The sequence below is a fragment of the Bufo gargarizans genome, chromosome 11 (genome assembly GCF_014858855.1).
Source record: "Bufo gargarizans isolate SCDJY-AF-19 chromosome 11, ASM1485885v1, whole genome shotgun sequence".
NCBI classification, from domain to species: Eukaryota; Metazoa; Chordata; class Amphibia; order Anura; family Bufonidae; genus Bufo; species Bufo gargarizans.
This window is the reverse complement of record NC_058090.1, coordinates 24430533-24450713: the sequence shown is the minus strand read 5'-3', so window position 1 is coordinate 24450713 and position 20181 is coordinate 24430533. Positions and strand designations below refer to the sequence as shown.

General features: G+C 47.7%; 1 protein-coding gene across 1 annotated transcript in view; it reads left to right on the top strand.

Moving 5' to 3' along the window:
• The window catches only part of NIN (ninein), an 88622-nt gene that overhangs the window by 35358 nt on the left and 33083 nt on the right, over nt 1-20181 (top strand). The window contains exons 4-8 of the mRNA XM_044272724.1: nt 2484-2653; nt 12308-12344; nt 15799-15989; nt 19238-19384; nt 19777-19944. Coding sequence (XP_044128659.1) covers nt 2484-2653; nt 12308-12344; nt 15799-15989; nt 19238-19384; nt 19777-19944 — 713 coding nt within the window. The remainder of the gene's footprint in view (nt 1-2483; nt 2654-12307; nt 12345-15798; nt 15990-19237; nt 19385-19776; nt 19945-20181) is intronic.

Below are 20181 nucleotides of genomic sequence, written 5' to 3'. Positions count from 1 at the left end.
GTTGAGCTCTACGTGTTGATCCAGAATAAGCTTCAAACTCCATCTTTAAAGGGGGTTGTCCACTGAAGCGTCGGCATTGACATGATGCTAACATGGCCCACTGCTTACCCCAGTGCGCCCATAGGTCCATACATAGCATCCAGGTAAGAGGTGGTCATGTGACTTCCCCATGTAACTGCACAGGTGCCGATACAGTCAGCAGGGGGGGCAGTGGGCCGTGGCTGAAAACCCCTTTAATGAGGATCTGTCCCCTCTGCTGACATGTCTGTTTTAGGCCTCTTTCACATGACTGTATGGCTTTTTCAGTGTTTTGCGGTCCGTTTTTCACGGATACGTTGTTCCGTTTTTTTGTTTCCGTTGTGTTTCCGTTTTTCCATTTTTTTCCGTTCTGTTTTTCCATATGGCATATACAATAATTGCATAGAAAAAATTGGGCTGGGCATGACATTTTTAATAGATGATTCCGCAAACAACGGAACGGATAAGGAAGACATACGGATGCATTTCCATATGTGTTCCGTTTTTTCTTTTTTTGTTTTTTTTTGCGGACCCATTGACTTGAATGGAGCAGCGGAATGTGATTTGTGGGCAATAATAGGACATGTTCTATCTTTCAACGGAAACGGAATTCATACGGAGTACATTCGTATTTTTTTTTTGCGGAACCATTGAAATGAATAGTTCCGTATACGGAACGCAAAAAACGTCCCGTAAACAAAAAAAAAAAAGGTGGTGTGAAAGAGGCCTTAGTAAATACTTGTATTCCTCATGTCATAGCAATTGTAGAGCATCTTTACCTAGAACCCTGCATTGTACTGTTACTCTGTTACTCCTGCTGGAAATATATGACTAAACTGCCAGCTGGGTGGTACCATTGCCCTGATCAGCGGGTGTGTCCCTGTACTGCCTGATACGGTTATCACTGATTGGATGATGTCAGAGTGTGCTCGGACCTCCCCCCAAACTGGCAGCACCCAGTGGGTCAATGTATTTATACGTTTTAGGAGGAGTAACAGAGGGGCAGCACAATACAGAACGAAAAGTAACGATGGTTGGGTGTGTTCATTTCTTGACCAGTACTGTATATAAGGAGGGCTGGCAGTCTCCGTCATTCATCAGCGAGGCACAGGTTTAATCCCGGCTACCGCTCTTGGTGTGAACAGATGCAAATGAAGATCCGGCCGGGGGGGGGGCTGTAAATAAATGTAATGGTGTAATGCGCTCATTATATCGGGTGGGGCTGAGGGCGAGCAGCGGGCTTTACGATACAAGGGGTTTGATAGTCCCATGTCATGTTGTAGAAAATGTTTAAAAAATTATAATAATAATAAAAAAATCTAATTAAATTAAAATGTAATTTCTGGCTTCACATTCCAAGAAGCTAATTTAGCAAAGTTACGTCTTAAACGTTCAGAGCAAGAGGGAAAGATGACAGCGGAGCCGTCACGAGGGCTTTAAAAATTCTGTCACTAATGGCGCGGCCGAGGCCTCGGAAGACTAATTGCAAAAATGAGATATTATCCGACAGACAGACATGAGGGCGGGGGAACCAATATCCGAAAAAGAGCCGAACGGCACGGAGGTCTGCGTCTTCCACGAGGCGTCGTGGTTCTAAATTTCAAGGCTATAGACAAAGGATTCAGAGTAATGAAATGTATCCATGTAGTAAAGGGTTAAACAGCATTATGGAAAAAATTCCAAAAGGCTGTGATATGCCGAATTCTGCATTCAGCCAATAGGAACGCTCTACTGTCCACATGTCGACCCAGAAAAAGCTGAAAAGACCTTGGGCACCGCTGCGCAGGCTTCATGCCCAGGACCTGATCTGGGCGTTCGCACCTCCGGACCAGTCAGATGACTTCCACCCATATGGCCCGGCTACGAGGGCAAATTTTAGCTCATTTTTCCAGCTTGGAAATGATTGGGCTCTCCGTAGACGCACTCCACGGGTGGCAGATGTCATGAAAATTGGTGACAAATATCAGACGTGGCAGTTGAGAGATTTCTTGAGGCTAGGTTCTCCGGTGCTTGGCCTTTGCGTGTTGGCTGGAGCCACCCGCTCCTGGTAGGTGATGTCCAGCGGAGGATGCAGATTGTGTTGGTTTTGTTGAAATTGTCAGGAACCAACGCAGATATCAGATGCAATGGGTTTGGGATTGATGATGAGGTCCGACTCCCCTGCCCTTGACCTGTTGGGGGTGAACGTTCTACCAGGACTGTTGTGCCCCTTCTATGTATAGGCTATTTACTGGAGGATCCTGCTGGTACGATGGAGGACATTTTTGAAGGTTGATGGCCCGGACACCTTCAGAAAGTTGCCTTTTTGTATTTCCGCTTTAATTAATCCTCTGTTTGAAGGGATTTCTCTTCATTATCTAAGGTTTCCCCGTTCTGTAAACCCAGCTATCGCAGAAGGCCAGAGGCGCCTCTATCGATCTCCGCGCTGAAGACTAACTCCTTTATCTTGATTTTCCTGACTCTAGATGGCTCCCCCGAAGCCCAGCCTAAATACATCAAAGATGGCAAGCGCTACGGTCGCCGCTCAGTGCCGGAGCTTCAAGACTCTCTGGAAGAGTATGATGAAGAGACGGTAATTGAACCTGAAGATGAAGGGACGAGGTCCTCGCAGGTCAGCTCCAGAAACTGCGAAGAGGTAAGAAGATAAATTAATTTTATGGCTTTAGGGGGACATTATTCTAAGATTGCCACCTGGTGGGTGACTGATACGTGCCCTGGATCCTCCCTAGCGTCTCCTTGTTATCTGTGGTAGGCCGTTCTCCATCTGTGTGGTTAACAAGCTGCATTGATTGCCTCTTGGATGCTTCATCATCATCATGCGTGGTTATGGCTTCAGGACGGATGGGGTTACAGAAATCTGGGTTGATTAGGCTACTTTCACACTTGCGTTTCTGTTTTCCGATATTGAGATCCGTCATAGGGGCTCAATACCAGAGAAAAACGCTTCCATTTCCTCCCCATTCGTTGTCAATGGGGACAAAACATAACTGAACAGAACGGAGTGCTCCAGAATGCATTCCGCTCCGTTCTCATACCGGAGGGCAGCGTGCTGCGGTTTGCTTTCCGTACTGGGATACAGAGCAAGACGGATCCGTCATCACCCTCAATGCAAGTCAATGGGGACAGATCTGTTTTCTTTGACACAATAGAAATCGGATCTGTCCCCCATTGACTTGCCATGGAGCTCATGCCGGATCCGTCTTGGCCATGTTAAAGATAATATAACCGGATCCGTTCATAATAGATGCAAGTTGTTGTATTATCAGTAACGGAAGCGTTTTTGCTGAACCCTGCCGGATCCAGTAAAAACGCTGGTGTGAAAGTGACCTTACATTCTTAGGGTACTTTCACACTTGCGTTGTGAAGATCCGGCAGGCAGTTCAGTCGCCTGCCGGATCCGGAAATACGTGTGCAAACGGATAGCATTTGTAGACTGATCCAGATGCGGATCCATCTAACAAATGCATTGAAACGCCGGATCCGTCTCTCCGGTGTCATCCGGAAAAACTGATCCGGTATTCATTTATTTTTTGCATTTTTAAAGGTCTGCGTTTTGCCGGAACACTTGGTGCCGGATCCGGCATTAATGCATTTCAATGAAAAATAATGCCGGATCCGGTATTCCGGCAAGTGTTCCGGAATTTTGGACGGAGAAATTACTACAGCATTCCTGAAGACATCCTGATGCATCCTGAACGGATTTCTCTCCATTCAGAATGCATTAGGACAGGCATGCTCAACCTGCGGCCCTCCAGCTGTTGCAAAACTACAGCAGCAGGGCATGGTGGGAGTTGTAGTTTTACAACAGCTGGAGGGCCGCAGGTTGAGCATCCCTGCATTAGGATAAAACTGATCCGTTTTTTTTTCCGGCATTGAGCCCCTAGGACGGAACTAAATACCGGAAAACTTTAACCCTAGTGTGAAAGTAGCCTTACATTGAGTGACCGACTCTGAGCAGATTTATGGGTTGCTGTACTGTGTATACAGGCAGCATGGTGGTTACCGCCAGGCTCGTGGCTCCCCTGGGATTCATTTGCTTCCTTAGCCCTGTATCTAAGGACCCTGGTCCAGTCAGATTGGCCTGTTGGGGCCCCACAGCCCCCAGTAGTTTATGTTATCTGAGCGCCATCTGCATGGAGATTGCGTCTTCTCCCCGTGTTCTTCCATAACTACTCCTGGTACATCATTTTCCACCATTGCAATGTTCAGCTAAGATCCCAGCAACATGAGGGGTTTGGAGCAAATCCTTGATGAGACGTCTGCTCCATTTCCTTGTGCGCCAAATTGAAAAAAATAAAAAAATAAAACCTGACCTACCTACTGTCACCACTAGGGGGCCATTCCATACTTTACCACCATTCCGATGGGTCAAATCCATCCCCTAGTGGCAGAAAAGGGTAGCTTAGATTTTTACCATTATGAATATTTAAAAAACACGGAATAAAGAATTGGGGCTCCAGAACTTTTCGGAAGTATTAGGAAACGCCTAGAAATCCTATTCACTGCTGGTTTCTTTTACAACCCGTTATACCGATAGATCTCCTTTAAACTCCTTGGAAATTGGCTTTCTGTAATATTGCTCCTAGTGGGGGCTCCCAATCCTATCCCACCTGGTTGCAGGGATTGAAGGGAGTGCGTTCCCGATGCAGCCTGAATAATTTAGCTCTGTATAAATAGCGAATATTAAGTCGCCATGCAGCCGACGCGCATGTCCTCTGTGGATCAGGTGAGCGCTCTGCACCCCAAGGACTCGGGATTTCTAGCGATGAGCAGCAGACGCACAGGTGGAGGCGGGATGCTCGATTAGACTTCCAGAGGTTTTCTTCTTCTTGGGGATGCACTGCGTGCCTGTTACAAGCTCGGCACAATATGGTTAATGACGTCTCCACTCCCTGTCCACGGATTGTAGATCGCGCCATCGCAGGCAGCGCGCCTCATCACCAGAAGGCTTGTGAGATGCCGGCAATTTCCCTAACGATGTGCACGGCTTTTAATAACCTTAATACTCCTGATGTAAATTACGCTTTGACATGTGTTATTTAATGTCTCTCATTGATGTTATCCTACGCGGCGCTCTCCCTGGTGACGGATAACTCGCTCATCTACATCGCTCATTAATATTCTAGCTTCCGGGAGACGATTAAATGTTCCAATGGCGGCGGCTGGGTACGGACGCAGAGTAAGGATTTGGTCGCGCCTCGTTTGGTAGGTATGTTCAGTGTTTGCACCAGAAGATACTTATGGTTAAAGCGCTGAACATATCCATTGAGTCGTATAGATCCAGGAGAGGAGTGTCCTTTTGGCATACATTTTTCTTCTTTTTACTGCAGTCTCCGTGCTTACAGCGACCGCAAAAAACATAAACCTGAACTATGAGGGTCTATGGGTGACGGAGGGTCAGTCCTGTACATTCGATGCGTACATACCACACACAAGAGGGGAAGCGTGGCGTCTGCACAGCCTAATTCAGCAAATGGAGATGCATCTGATCTGTCATATAGGGTTTATCCGAGAATCTCATATTGATGGCCTTTCCTCCGAACGTGTCCGCAATGCACGGGGCACCGTCCGGGGGGCAGGCGCATGGGGATCGCAGACCCATTCACTTGAATGGATCCGCTATCCTTTTGTTCCGCAAAAAGATAGAACTTGCTCTATCTTTGTGCAGATGCACGGAACAGAATCCCAGAAAGCACTCCATAGTGTTCCGTGCTTCCATTCCACACCGTTCCACATCTCCTCCAGATTTGCTGACCCATTGAAGTGAATGCACACGGAACGGTGCCCGTGTATTACGGATCTGCAAATGGGGTCCGCAGTATGGCAACGGGCAGCACACGTTCGTGTAAACGAGCCCTAAGTCATCAATATCAGGTCGGTAGGGGGTCCGACTCCCGGCACCCCCACCCATCAGCTGTTTGAAGAGACTGCAGCACTCATTGGATTTCCAGTGATTGAGGCGGTCTCCTCACAGTTTGCCAAGCACAGCACCACCCAGTGGATAGTGGCTGTGCTTGGTATTGCATTCACGTGGATAAGACTGAGCTGTGCTTATGCCATGTGACATCACTGACCTAAGTGCTCATGAAGAGCGGAGGCCTCTTCAGACTGCTGGTGAGCGGAGATGCTGGGACTCGGACCCCCACCAATCCGATACTGATGACTTGTCCTGAGGATAGGCCATCAATATCAAAATCCCGAAGAACCCCTTTAATACAAAGTGTGATGTTATAAAACAATATGTATATGGTAGGTTATATATTAAAGGGATTTCCCTTTAGTTGTACTCGGTGCTGTACTTCATCACTGTTGTCAGCATTGCTCTTGCTTTCAGTGAAGGGAACGTTCCTTGTTTTCGTTCAGTGGTTTTAATCCATAAACACCTCATGGTTTCTTAAAACAGACTTTGTTACAATGTGTCCAATCTGGATCATCACTCTGTTGACCTACTCCGATACGTTGTTGCAAATCAGAAGAGATGAGAGATTTGTGCTGCCGTGGGCTTATTGTTGTCTAGACAGCATTGTAGCAAACCCTCAGCTGTGAGGAGCTTTAGGATTCTGCAGGTATCTCAGCCACATAGGTAGACGATCCTTCATTTAGGTCAGTGTGGACTGCCGCGCTGGTCATACTCGGTGGAGGTGATGGAAACAGCTCTTTGTCTTAATTTGGCATTATTTTCAAGATCTCGGCTTGCAGTCAGGGAAAGGAAACTGCACATTGGGGCAGATTTACTAATTCTGTCTGACAGTGTAAACTTCGGCAGCCAGTCTAACTATGCGCCATATTTATCACATTGGCTCAGGCTGGATGATACATTTGGTGCCGGGGTTTGGTGCGGATCCGTCATGGATCTGTACAGACGGATCCGTTCAGATAATACAACCGTCTGCATCCGCTCAGAACGGATCCGTTTGTATTATCTTTAACACAGCCAAGACGGATCCGTTTTCTATTGTGCCAAATTGTGTCATAGAAAACGGATTAGTTTCGTCGTACGGACAGCAAAACGCTGCGGGCAGCCTCCAGAGCGGAATGGAGACGGATCGGAGGCAAACTGATGCATTCTGAGCGGATCCTTTTCCATTCAGAATGCATTAGGGGCATAACTGATCCGTTTTGGACCGCTGAGCCCTGAACGGATCTCACAAACGGAAAGCCAAAACAGCCAGTGTGAAAGTAGCCGTAGATACTTTACACCACTTGGTGTTTACTTTGCACAGTTTGATACAGTTTTGGTACAGAAACCAATATCTGCTCTGAAGTGTGTGTTGACTCGTTCTAATGTATAAACTGATCAGTCAGAACATTAGAAATCAGTAACCGGAATAACGTGGATTATCTGGTGACAGTGACTGAGGGGAAGGGGGTTTATTGGGCTGGAGGGGAACAGTCCGTTCTTATAGCTGATGTGTTGGAAGAAGGAAAATGAGCAAGTGTAAGCGTCTGATGTGTAGACCACTGGGTCAGAACATCTCCAGAATGGCTAGTCTTGTGGGGTGTATATAATGTGGAGTGGTGCATCGCTTACCTGGAGAGGAGATGGCACCAGGCGCACTATGGGAAGAAGATGGCGGCCTGGTCTGATGAATCCCATTAAATCATGGGGACAGCTGGGAGCGAGTGCATCACTTACTTGGAGAGGAGATGGCACCAGGTGCACTATGGGAAGAAGATGGAGGCCTGGTCTGATGAATCCCATTACATCATGTGGACAGCTGGGAGCGAGTGCATCGCTTACCTGGAGAGGAGATGGCACCAGGTGCACTATGGGAAGAAGGCGGCCTGGTCTGATGAATCCCATTAAATCATGGGGACAGCTGGGAGGGAGTGCATCACTTACCTGGAGAGGAGATGGCACCAGGTGCACTATGGGAAGAAGGTGGCTGCCTGGTCTGATGAATCCCATTACATAATGGGGACGGCTGGGAGCGAGTGCATCACTTACCTGGAGAGGAGATGGCACCAGGTGAAGAACACAAAGGCATGTTCTGCTGGAAACCTTAGGTCCTGGCATCATGTAGATGTGACACCTACCTAACCATTGTACAGACAAGTACTCCCTTCATGGCAGTGGTGCCCCCTATAGGCAGTGCCCTCTCTCAGCAGGATAATACCCCGCCACACTGCAGAACTGTTCAGGAATGAAGAACAAGAGATGAAGGTGATGACTCGTCTCCTGATTACCAGATCTCAATCCGATCCTCATCTGCGGGATCCATGGAGGCCGCACCGAGCAACATGCAGGATCCGATACCACGGGACACTTGGGGTCTCGGGGGTGCAGGCCTCCACCATTTGAGGGACCTGCTCTAATGTTCTGGCTGATGGCAGTCTATTACACACCTATAGCGTATAAGCTGCGTGTTTGTGTCTCGCTGCAGGAAACTAATCGCATTTGTTGTGTGAGGACTTAGAAGTAGAAGCTCTCGTAGATCGCTTTGTTGTACCGGCGTAGTCACCAGAGCAGCTCGTTGTGATGACACCCCGCAATGCCGAACCGCACTTCAAACAATGTTGGCTCGGCTCCAGAACGTCTCCTGCCCGCCGTCATTAATATTTCAGGAGCGTGCGGGTTCTCTGCTCATTAAGGTGCAGCCTCAGCCGTCCGCTCTCCATAATCGGAACAGAGAGGGTTTTGTGTAGGAGAGAAGCCAGGCCTCTCCACCTTCAGCCGTCCACATCTAAAAACCCTCCTGACAATGGGCCCCGAACGCCGGGACGCGCTGTCACCGCAGATTATCATCTAAGGACATCAGTCATCAAAAATCCATTTGTAATTCTTGGCACAAAATCACATTTAAAATGTCTTTCACATCTCTGGGAGGTTCCTTTTAATCTGTCACTTTTCTTTGTGCCAATGTTTTATTTCCTTACAATATTTAATTTACGTTTTAGATTTTTAAATCTCTACTTGCGGTCAGTGAACGATAGCATAATTTTAATTTTATTTATTTTTTTGTACTTCCGATATAACACTTGTATCCAGTGTAGACTATCCTCACACCCGTCCTGAAAGTTTGCTACAATGTATCAGTCTGGAGTTTGCATAGACTGCAGCAAACCCTCAGCTGTGAGAGACCTGCTCCATCTGTACACCTTTTGTAGCATCTGAGTGGAAACAGGAATCCCATTCACTGACACCAAGCAGAGATCTTGAAAATAGTAAGAACTTTTGAATGCAAAGGGGGGAAAGTATCAAAACTAGTGTAAAGGGGAACTGGCTTTAGTCTACTTCAGGCATCCGCAAACTGCGGCCCTCCAGCTGTTGTAAAACTACAACTCCCACAATGCCTTGCTGTAGGCTGTTCGGGCATGCTGGGAGTTGTAGTTTTGCAACAGCTGGAGAGCCGCAGTTTGAGGATGCCTGGTCTACTTTCACACTGGCGTTTTGGCTTTCCGTTTGAGATCCGTTCAGGGCTCAGCGGTCCAAAACGGATCAGTTTGCATTCTGAATGGAAAAGGATCCACTCAGAATGCATCCTTTTGCCTCCGTTCCGTCTCCATTCCGCTCTGGAGCGTTTTGCTGTCCGTTCGTCGAAACTGAGCCAAACGGATCCGTCCTGGCACACAATGCAAGTCAATGGGGACGGATCCGTTTTCTCTGACACAATAGAAAACGGATCCGTCTCCCATTGACTTTTATTGGAGTTCATGACCGATCCGCCTTGGCTATGTTACAGATAATACAAACATTCATGTCGGATGCATGCGGTTGTATTATTGGAACGGATCCTTTTTTTCAGGTCCATGATTGATCCACCCAAAAAGCGAGTGTGAAAGTAGCCTTCGTTTTCCATAGCAACCAATCAGATTCCATCTTTCATTTTCCAAAGCTCCGTTTTAACCCTCTGCTCAAAGAATTAAGGGGTTTGGGGGAAACTCATACAAAAAAAAAAAGAAAAAAACTATTTGCTGCCCCCATGTGACTCCCGCCCCGACCCTTTGCATTAAATAATTAGTATGGTTCCTTCTGATTGGAAAGGAACCCTGTGACCTGTACTACAAACCCCATCATGCTCTCTGCTGCTGTGTGATGTTATATTTCCAATCTCTTTGAATTGACTCGCTGACTACATAATGAATGTGGCGGCGGCGCCCCCCGCTGGTTAATATTAATAGATCGCCCAGCCTTATTTAATCAGCCGGACCCGGCGCGCGTTCATCTTGTAGTCACTCTGAATTCCCGCACCCATAGGGAAGATGGTTAGTAATAACTGGCGGAGCGCGGAGACGCTTGCTCCGGCCGTCAGCGCCCCCTTAATTGCTTCACTGTTTTATTTAAGGAATATTTTCTAGTAGGGGAAGATTTATTTGGTGCAACTGAGGCCCTGAAGGAAGACGACTGCTGGAAGAACTTCTCCGTTACTTATTTACTAGGTTAGGGCGGGCGCTCGCTGACACCGGTCAGCCGGCATCGGGTTATGCTTGCTCATATAGATAAAGGCGGACATGTTTTTCAATTTCTTGGGCAGGGGCATTACCTCTGGTCTGCGAATACTCATTGAGCTGACTGCTATCCCTCCTGACCCCCCCCCCCCCCCCCCCCCCCCAATATAACACATGCATGATCAGGTCGGCCAAGTGTATGCATGTTCTCAGTGGGAAGAAGAGAAATGCATGCGATACCTGCTAAAAAAAACTGACTTTTATTCCTCCTGACTTTCCCATACACGCACACCCACATGCTGGCCTTGGCCAAGCATGCATGTGGTTTGAGTTCGGAGAAGGGTATAAGCTGCTGCCAGACACCTCTCCCCCTGAGAACTAAGGATCAGGCATCTTCCCTGATTTCTGTTGTCTGGTGAGGGTCCGGAAGCCCCTCCCCCATACACATTTGAATGGCCAGCTGCAGTCTCATGGGAACCACAGGAGATGAGCTTGACGCTGCTGCGTGATCAGTTCTGGTCAACGCTCCCCCGGAGATGAGCTTGACGCTACTGCGTGATCAGTTCTGGCCCACGCTCCCCAGGAGATGAGCTTGACGCTGCTGCGTGATCAGTTCTGGCCCACGCTCCCCAGGAGATGAGCTTGACGCTGCTGAGTGATCGGTTCTGGCCCACGCTCCCCAGGAGATGAGCTTGACGCTGCTGCGTGATCAGTTCTGGCCCACGCTCCCCAGGAGATGAGCTTGACGCTGCTGCGTGATCAGTTCTGGCCCACGCTCCCCCGGAGATGAGCTTGACGCTGCTGCGTGATCAGTTCTGGCCCACGCTCCCCAGGAGATGAGCTTGACGCTGCTGCGTGATCAGTTCTGGCCCACGCTCCCCAGGAGATGAGCTTGACGCTGCTGAGTGATCGGTTCTGGCCCACGTTCCTCCAGACCCTTGAAGACTATAATGTAGAAGTTATCGGCTGACCCGAGCCCGCTCCACAGCTTGTCCCACGTCTCCATCCTTCCAGAAATTAGGCTCTGCACTGGAGGAGAACAAAAGTCCGCTCCTAGAAGCAGATGGCGGAGCGCAGGAAATTGCTGGGTTATTACACGGCAGTAGCTACAGATGCTACGTCAGGGTCCCGAGCTGCGAGGAGGAGCCCCCTGACCATCTGCCGATAAGCCCTCCATGAATGTGCACAATAGAGCCCCCCACCCTTCCCTCCCGCACCACTGCGTGTTAATTGGTGTGACCCTCCCGCCCCACCGTCCGGCTGCTGCACAATACACCACAAAAGCCCCATGTGATGACCCCCCCCCCCCCCCCCCATCCATTTCGGCATAGTTCTGACCTATGGTGACCCTTAGTCAAATAGAAAAACTAAAGTCAAGGCTGCTCTATGGGGGGGGGGGGGGGTGTTATAGTTAAAGAACAATAGAATCTGGGGTTTGAGGGGACGAGGGTCATTTGGGGGATGTTGACTTTGCGCTGTCCATGGAGCAGGTGTTTGGCTGGACCTTGAGGAGATTAAAAGGACGTTCTGTCCTATCAGAATCTGGGAAAGCTGAGTGAAATCCAACATGGCTGCCGTTACATCTCCCTAGAATCATCCCTGCATGGTACATGTGCCTAGTTATAAAGCATGGGATCCAGTCAATCGGAGACCGACCTGCTGCGGAGCTGACCATGGATTAGCGCCCTTTCCATAGGGACGGTCCGCTCACGGGCAGCCGCCATGGTTTCCGTGCCACCAAGCAGATAAATGTCTTGTGATACTCAGTCCGCAGTGTGAGCGGGCCCTTAGTGGGGGTTCGGCTCATCCTATAACATATGTGTATTGTGTGTACGTTTCTGAAACGCGCTCGTCTGATGACGCGTCTGATTTCTCATTGTTCTGTTTTTTTCTCTTTCAGCTTTGGAGGAATGAAGGGGAAGAATACGAAGCGGAAGGTAAATAAAGGGTTACCCAGGCTTACAAAATTTCAGACTAAGATGCAGCAATACTCTGGAAAGCGGAAGTTTGGCGGGCGCCGCTTCGCACTGCGACCTCATTGATGTAAGGTCCTGTAGGGGTATAGGGCATATGGAGCAGATGGTCTGTAGCTCACAGCAGCCAATCACGGCGCTGCTTCCATTTTACCCCAGCAGTTTGAGAAATGAAAGCTGCGCTCTGATTGGTTACGGAATTTCTTGTAGATCGTTTTGCTCTTGGGGCCTATAGTGTCTGGGAGGCGCCGTGTGATTCTCCTCTGGAGGCTCCGGTTTTCAGATTCCCTCTACCTGCTCTAACCCCCGCTGACGGACAGGCTTCTTGACAAAAATGCCACCTTCTGAATTAAGTGGCCCCCAGTGCTTTTCTAGGAGCGACTCTGTTGGAGGGATCGGCAGGGGCCACAGTGGTCACTGCACAATTCATGTTTTCGAACTTTGTGCATCACTTCCTGACTTTTCTCAAGATCTCTGCTTGTTGTCAGTAGATGTAAATCAGGTGTGTGGCTATGGGAGATAAATTGCACCCTGGCATTTTGGACATGGTCAGCATTTGCATTCAGTGACAGCAAGCGGAGGTCTTGAACATAAAGAGCAATTGAAACACTATCCAGATAGATCTTTATTAGATCTATAATGGGTGCTAATAATAGAGCTAGTAGGTCCAATAACTAAGTATGAACAGCCCCCAAACTCTGAATCTGGGGTCCTGCAAAAAACTGCCTCCCCCCCCCCCCCCCCCGCCATGTCCCGCTCACCTGACGGGGTCCATGGAGTCCTTCTCGTAGCATCGGCAAGGAAATGTGTGTCAGGAGAATGTATGCAGTCACCTCGGCATATAACCGGGTGCTGCCTGCCTAGGGTGTTCACACAGCGCCGCCTGCAGGACTATATGGGTTCTGCATCCTGATTATAAAAACCTTTTATATAATACATAAAAATCCTTTTAATCCTGCATCTGTGGCTTTATCAAATCTTCTGGATTATCAGATGATTATAGAAATGTATATCTACAGTGCCTTGCAAAAGTATTCACCCCCCTTGACTTTTTTTGTATTTTTGTGCCTCACAACCTGGAATTCACATGGATTGTTTGAGGATTTGCATCATATAATTTACAGAACATGCCGACAACTGTGAAGAGGTTGTTTATTTTTTTTATTTTATTGTGAAGCAGACAACAAATGGGACAAAATAACAGAAAAAGTCAATGTGCAGAACTATTCACCCCCCTAAAGTCAGTACTTTGTAGAGACGCCTTTTGCGGCAACCTCTGGGATTGTTGCCCGTTCCTCCTTGCAGAACGGCTCCGGCTCCTTCAGGTCGGATGTTTGCGCTTGTGAACAGCAATCTTTACGTCTGACCACAGATCTTCTATTGGACTGAGATCTGGGCTGTGACTCGGCCATTACAACATTTACATGTTTCCCCTTAAACCAGTCAGGTGTTGCTGTAGCCGTGTGTTTGGGGTCCTTGTCCTGCTGGAAGGTGAACCTCCGTCCTGGCCTCAGATCACGCACAGAGTGGGACAGGTTCTACTCTAGACTATCCCTGTATTTAGTACCATCCATCTTTCCCTCAGCTCTGACCAGTTTCCCAGTCCCGTCCCCCAGCAGGATGCTGCCACCACCAGGTCTCACTGTGGGGATGGTGCTCTTTGGGTGATGTGATGTGTTGGGTTTGCTCCAGACATAGTGTTTTCTTTGATGGCCGAAAAGTCCAATGTTAGTCTCCTCAGACCAGAGCCCCGTCCTCCATACATTTTGGGTCTCCTCAGACCAGAGCCCCTTCCTCCATACATTTTGGGAGTCTCCCACAGGCCTTTGCGCAAACTCACAACGCGCCTTATTGTTTTTAGCTGAAAGTAATGGCTTCTTCTGGCCGCTCTGCCATAAAGCCCAACTCTATGGAGCGTACAGCTTATTGTCGTCCTCTGTACAGATCCTCCAGTCTCTGCTGTGGAACTCTGCAGCTCCTCCTGGGTTACCTTAGGTCTCTGTGCTGCCTCTCTGATTAATGCCCTCCTTGCCCGGTCCGTGAGTTTTGGTGGGCGGCCGTCTCTTGGCAGGTTTGCTGTTGTGCCATGTTCTTTCCATCTGGTTATGATAGATTTGATGGTGTCCTGGGGATCAGCAAAGATTTGGATATTTATTTATAACCTAACCCTGACTTGTACTTCTCAACAACATTGTCCCTTACTTGTTTGGAGAGTTCCTTGGTCTTCATGGCAGTGTTTGGTTACTGATGCCTCTTGCTGAGGTGTTGCAGCCTCTGGGGTGTGTGTGTATATGTAATGACAGATTTATGTGACACTTAGATTGCACACAGGTGACATCTCACTAATTATGTGACTTCTCAAGCTAATTAGTTGCACCAGAGCTTCCTAACAAAGGGGGTGAATACATACGCACAGGACAATTTTCTGTTTTCTATTTCTAAACAATAGTTTTACTTATATATTTTTCTCATTTCACTTCATCGACTTAGACTATTGTGTTCTTAACCATCACATACAATTCAGATTAACAAAACATTGAACTGAAGGCTTTAATGTAACAAAACACGGAAAAAAAGTCAAGGGGGTGAATACTTTTGCAAGGCGCTGTAGATAGACACTGTAACATTTAGATTATTGGATGCCAGAGTAGAGGAATTTCTACAGCTTTATGGTTATGAGAGCTGAATCTCTATTGAACAGCCTCATTGGTGCGGACAGCCCGGACCCCCACCGTATGTGTATGCCCCACCCATGGCGACGGCTTCCATTGTATTTCATCCCTCGGCCTATTGCACACGGCGGAGGTAAAGATCTTGCGTTACACTGATGAGATCTCACGTGGCGTTCGTGGATTTTCACTACGTTGAGATGCTTCATTAAGTAGATGACAAATTAGCCGGTAGGTTACGTCCGGAGCACCGCGCTCTGCAGAACAGCGCGATGTGTATGGAGGGTAATGGAGCGGGAAATGATGGCGTCCCTGTCCACCGCCCTGTACCATATGAAGGTCGGAGGGGGGGGTAAAATGATAATTACTGTGAAATTCCTTTAATCCATCATCAGCGGGATCTGCTGGGCCCCGTCCTATCAAGTATTCCGGATTAGCAGGAGCTCAAAATGACACCTGAACACCCAGTAAAGTATGCATTTTCTCCACCGGAAAATAAAAAGCTATGCGTCTCCATGGTTACAGACTACAAACAAAGCTGGTGTAGTCTGATCCTGTAGTCATGTGTTACTGTCTGTGGGGGCAGATGGTGCAGTGACACTTGATGCCAGTCCACGCACAAGACGAGGGTTTGTAGTCTGAAGCCATGGAGACGCATAGCTCTGCAGAGGAGCTGTATACAGAAAACGGGTGGAGGTTTTTGAGGAGTTGTAGTGACCCTTCATCAATACAAATGTCTCTACCATTAGGGCAGCTCCGGTTTTGGAACCCCGATGACCTCAGCGCTTCGCAGACTGTGCTGTCTCCAGACCAGGACTGGGTGGAGGAGAAGTTGCAGCTGATATGTGAGGATCTCGGCATCAACCGCGATGGTCACTTGAACAGGAAGAAGCTTCTTTCCATCTGCGAACAGTACGGTTTCCAGAATCTGGACCACGAGGTACGGCAGCCATTCATGAGGGTGGAGCTCCCCTTTAATATATGGGGACACTTCCTGAAGAGATGTCTGTGAGTTCAATACCGTTCACAGCTGGCCCCTTCTTCAGAGAGGAGCGGGTCCCGTCAATATGCCACAAATGCCCCAGAAGGAAATGCCCCTTTAACTCTGCACTGTTTTCAAGACCTCTGCTTGCTTGGTCCTGAATGACCAACACCCCCCTTCGCCCAAACCTACACACACTGCTTCCCATAGTGAACAGTATGAGGAGACCTGCAAAGTATGTGAACCCTGTAATAATCATTAGACCATAATAAGTACGGAAATCGTGCTCCGCGTGCGAGCGTCATCCTCCGCTCTGGACACTGCTCGTCTTGCAGGAGCGCAGGGCGTTATACGGATTTATAATGCCGTGTGTCTCTGCATGACCTTACTGCTACAGAATCATACTGACAGCATTATGGCAGTATAATCCTGTAGAAAGAAGGTCATGCAGAGACGCACAGCATTATAAATCCGTATAACGCCCTGCGCTCCTGCAAGACGAGCAGTGTCCAGAGCGGAGGATCACGCTCGCACACGGAATGTAATTTCCGGACTGCACACGCTTGTGCGAAAGAGCCCTTATTGCAGATTACAAGTGATCGCTGGTGGTCTCCGCAATGGGAATCCTTTAATCAGATGTGTGTGTTTTGTTTTTTGTTTGTTGTTTTTTGGGAAACCTTCTAATAAAAATCTAACGTCCAGAGCGGAGAACTCCTTTAATTCAGGATTTGTTGTTTTCTATCGCTTTCATCATCAAGGATTTTGTTTTGTTCATTCTCATCTTTTAATCCCACAGATGTAACAATTGTCAGTTGCAGTCGTTACCAAGTGACCTGACTTTTTTTTTATCTTCCAAAAACAGCGCCCCGCCTGTCCACAGGTTGTATGTGGCATTGCTGCTCGACACCATTCACGTCTCTAGGGCAGAGCTACAATACCACACTCAACCTATGGAGAGGCGTTGTGCTGTTTTTGAAAGAAAGCAGCCATTTTTTTATTTATTTTTTCTAGTACAACCCAGTACTTTAAGTCTGATAAGTACTTTCTTATAAAGTCGAGTTTGGAAAATGCTGCGGTATCTTCTTCTTCCGTCGCTTTTCTTGTAAGTTCCCTTTCGAGAAGACACTTAGACCCAGGATTTCCTCTTTACAGAAGGGGGGGGGGGGGGGTGGCGGCGCTTCGGCATCTGCTGCTTTGTGTTTTTATTTGAATTTAGAAATTACATTTTGTGCGACTCTGCCCCCTAGTGTTAAAAGTAAGAAACCACATCATTATTTTAGTTTTGCTACGTTAATGTAAAATGTAGCAAATGTTAATGTAAAACTAAAATAATGATGTGGTTTCTTACTTACTTACCCTATTGACGTGAATGGTGTCGATCAGCAATGTTTGGGGGAGAATTTAACACGACCTGCACTCATAAATCTGGCTTCAATTTTTTTTTTTTTATAAAATAGATACAATTTTTGTGCAAATATTTTGCAACATTTAGCATTTTTACACCACACACAAACATGGACGTATTTAGCCCTTTGAGACGGATTTATCAACTGCAACTTCTTAAAAAGTCATAAAATGGTCATCTTCTCACTCCAATAAAGGGCTCAGCATAGAAAGCGGAGTAACCTCTCAGGACAGAAGTGTTACCCTTAAAGATGCACCACATTGTGCGACATTTCGTAAGTTTGGCACATATTATGGCAACGCAGGTTCCTGCAAAACTGACTTTCCCCCTTCATGATAATTCCCCCTCTCTATATAATTTTTCTCCTCCGAGCAAATATTTCATCATTTTTTTTTTTCAGTAGTAACTAATGGTCAAAGGGGTTCTCCAGAGAGATACATAAAAAAAAAAAAAATGGGTCAGAAGGGGTTAAAAATAATAATAATCCTTACTGCCTCCGTGGATACCCTGCAGTTACTGGCCTAGAAAACCCCTTTAATCACCATGCACTGAAAGCCATGTAAATTTCAAATATGTTTTTGCCATTCTGGGACATTTTTGGCGCATGGATGGGACCAGCTACTATCTGAAGAATGGATTCCCGCCATGAATGCAGGGCACGCCGCACACACGTGGCCACCTCTCCTGCTATAGGGCGTGCAGGGAGTGGCGAAAGCAGTGTGCGCCCCATTCACAGCAGGACCACGTCCGATCACTAGGCCATATATGTCCCAGATGGGAATACCCTTTAATTGTTTGCTGCTTTGTCATCCACGGGCTGTTCTGGCCTTGCCCTGCTCTCACAGCTGCTGGGATCGTTACAGTGTATCGGGTACTCTGAGACGGGAGAGAGATTTGTTGTAGTGATTTTAGGATTTTTTTGGACTAATCAGTTAGAAAAATCATGGCTGGGTGCTTCCAAAAACAGCGCCACGCCCGTGCACGGGTTATGTCTGGTATTACAGCTCTGCTCTATTGAAATCAGAGGGCTGCGCTGCAATGCCACTCACAAACTGTGGGCAGGAGTGGCGCTGTTATTTTTTTCATCCCGTGCCTCCCCTTCAGGGTGCGTTCACATGAGACAGAAGCAGTACGGATTCTCCATTGTAAATCCACAATTTTGACCTGTGATGCGGATTTTAGTTTTACAGACTATCGGTTTTAAGCCTCATGCACACGACAGTTGTTTTTCTCGGTCCGCAAAAAGGGGTTCCGTTGTTCCGTGATCCGTGTCCATTTTTGTTTCCGTGTGTCTTCCTTTATTTTTGCAGGATCACCAGACATGAAGGAAAGTAAAAAAAATCGAAGTCAAGTTTGCCATGCAAATGATAGGAAAAAAACGGACGCGGACGCGGATGACAATCTTGTGTGCCTCCGTGTTTTTTCACTGACCCATTGACTTGAATGGTCCGCGAACTGTTGTCCGTGAAAAAAATAGGACAGGTCTAGGACTGGAATCACGGACGCGGATGACAAACGGTGCATTAGCCGAGTTTTCCACGGACCCATTGAAAGTCAATGGGTCCACAGAAAATCACAGAAAACGGAACAACGGACACAACAACAGTCGTGTGCATGAGGCCTTGTGCTGCGGAACCTAGGTGAAGCAGGTTGTAACCCACAGAATGTTTGTTTTTATCCACTGACAGCAAGCAGATAAGTCAAATTCAAGCAGCGTATTTTTAATAGATTCTTAAGCTTTATTTGCATGGACCTAGAGTAACTCTAAACCTATAGCGCCTCTTTATCTCATCTCCTACAGGCCCTGGAAGACGCCTTACAGAACTTGGACCAAGATGACACCATAAGCCTCCAGGATTTTTTCTATGAAGCCTCTAAAAATAGCAAACCCCCCACTCCGTCCTCCTCCACGCCTTATCGACAGCTGAAGAGACACCTCTCTCTGCAGGTAACTTCACCTAATTCATCTTCGTGGGTAAGCCATCAATGCTCTGCGGCACTTGTCACGATGGTTGGGTGGTGGCCGGATACTGCGCCATGCATGGTCCCGAAATGTGGTTTTACCCTGGTGACTTTTTCATTTTGTGGTCTGTGCTACTCAGCATGTGGATTTTGATGCTGGCCTTGTGCTTCTTTGCCTGGCTGTCTGGTTGTGTGCATGAAAGTTGTGCGTTCTTGATAGGAGTTGACCAGACGCATCACTGTGAGCGTGGCCAAGACTTTGGTAGACCTTCTAATGTGTCCTACTGGCTTCACAATTATAATTTCATTAAAAACCTTCCCCCACACGTTAGTGTTTGATCCGTACATTGACCCGTACCCCCTTATTTAAACCTGCAGCCTTATGATGAGACCGGGAGGAGGACGCTGACTCCGTCGGCCATGACTGGTACAATCGGGCTCCGCTTATTCTCCAAACTTGACGACGGAACGGGTTACAGCACTGTGGAGGACATCATAGACTTGTGGCATGAAGAAGGACTGGAGAACGGACCGGCCATACTCAAGGTGCTGTTTTACTCGCCTCTTTGTTGTCCTATTAAATGGATGTTCTTTAATCCAACTCTGGGACCCCTAATGAGATTGGGGTCTTTCAGCCCTCAATTCAAGTTGGCTGTCTTTCCAACCTCACTCATCAGAAAGGTCACCATACTGTTTGTTCAGCTCCTTCCAGAGCTCCCATAGACACCTTGATTGTGATGGGTGCAGGTTCCAAAGCTGGTGGGGCTACACCCATCAGGCATT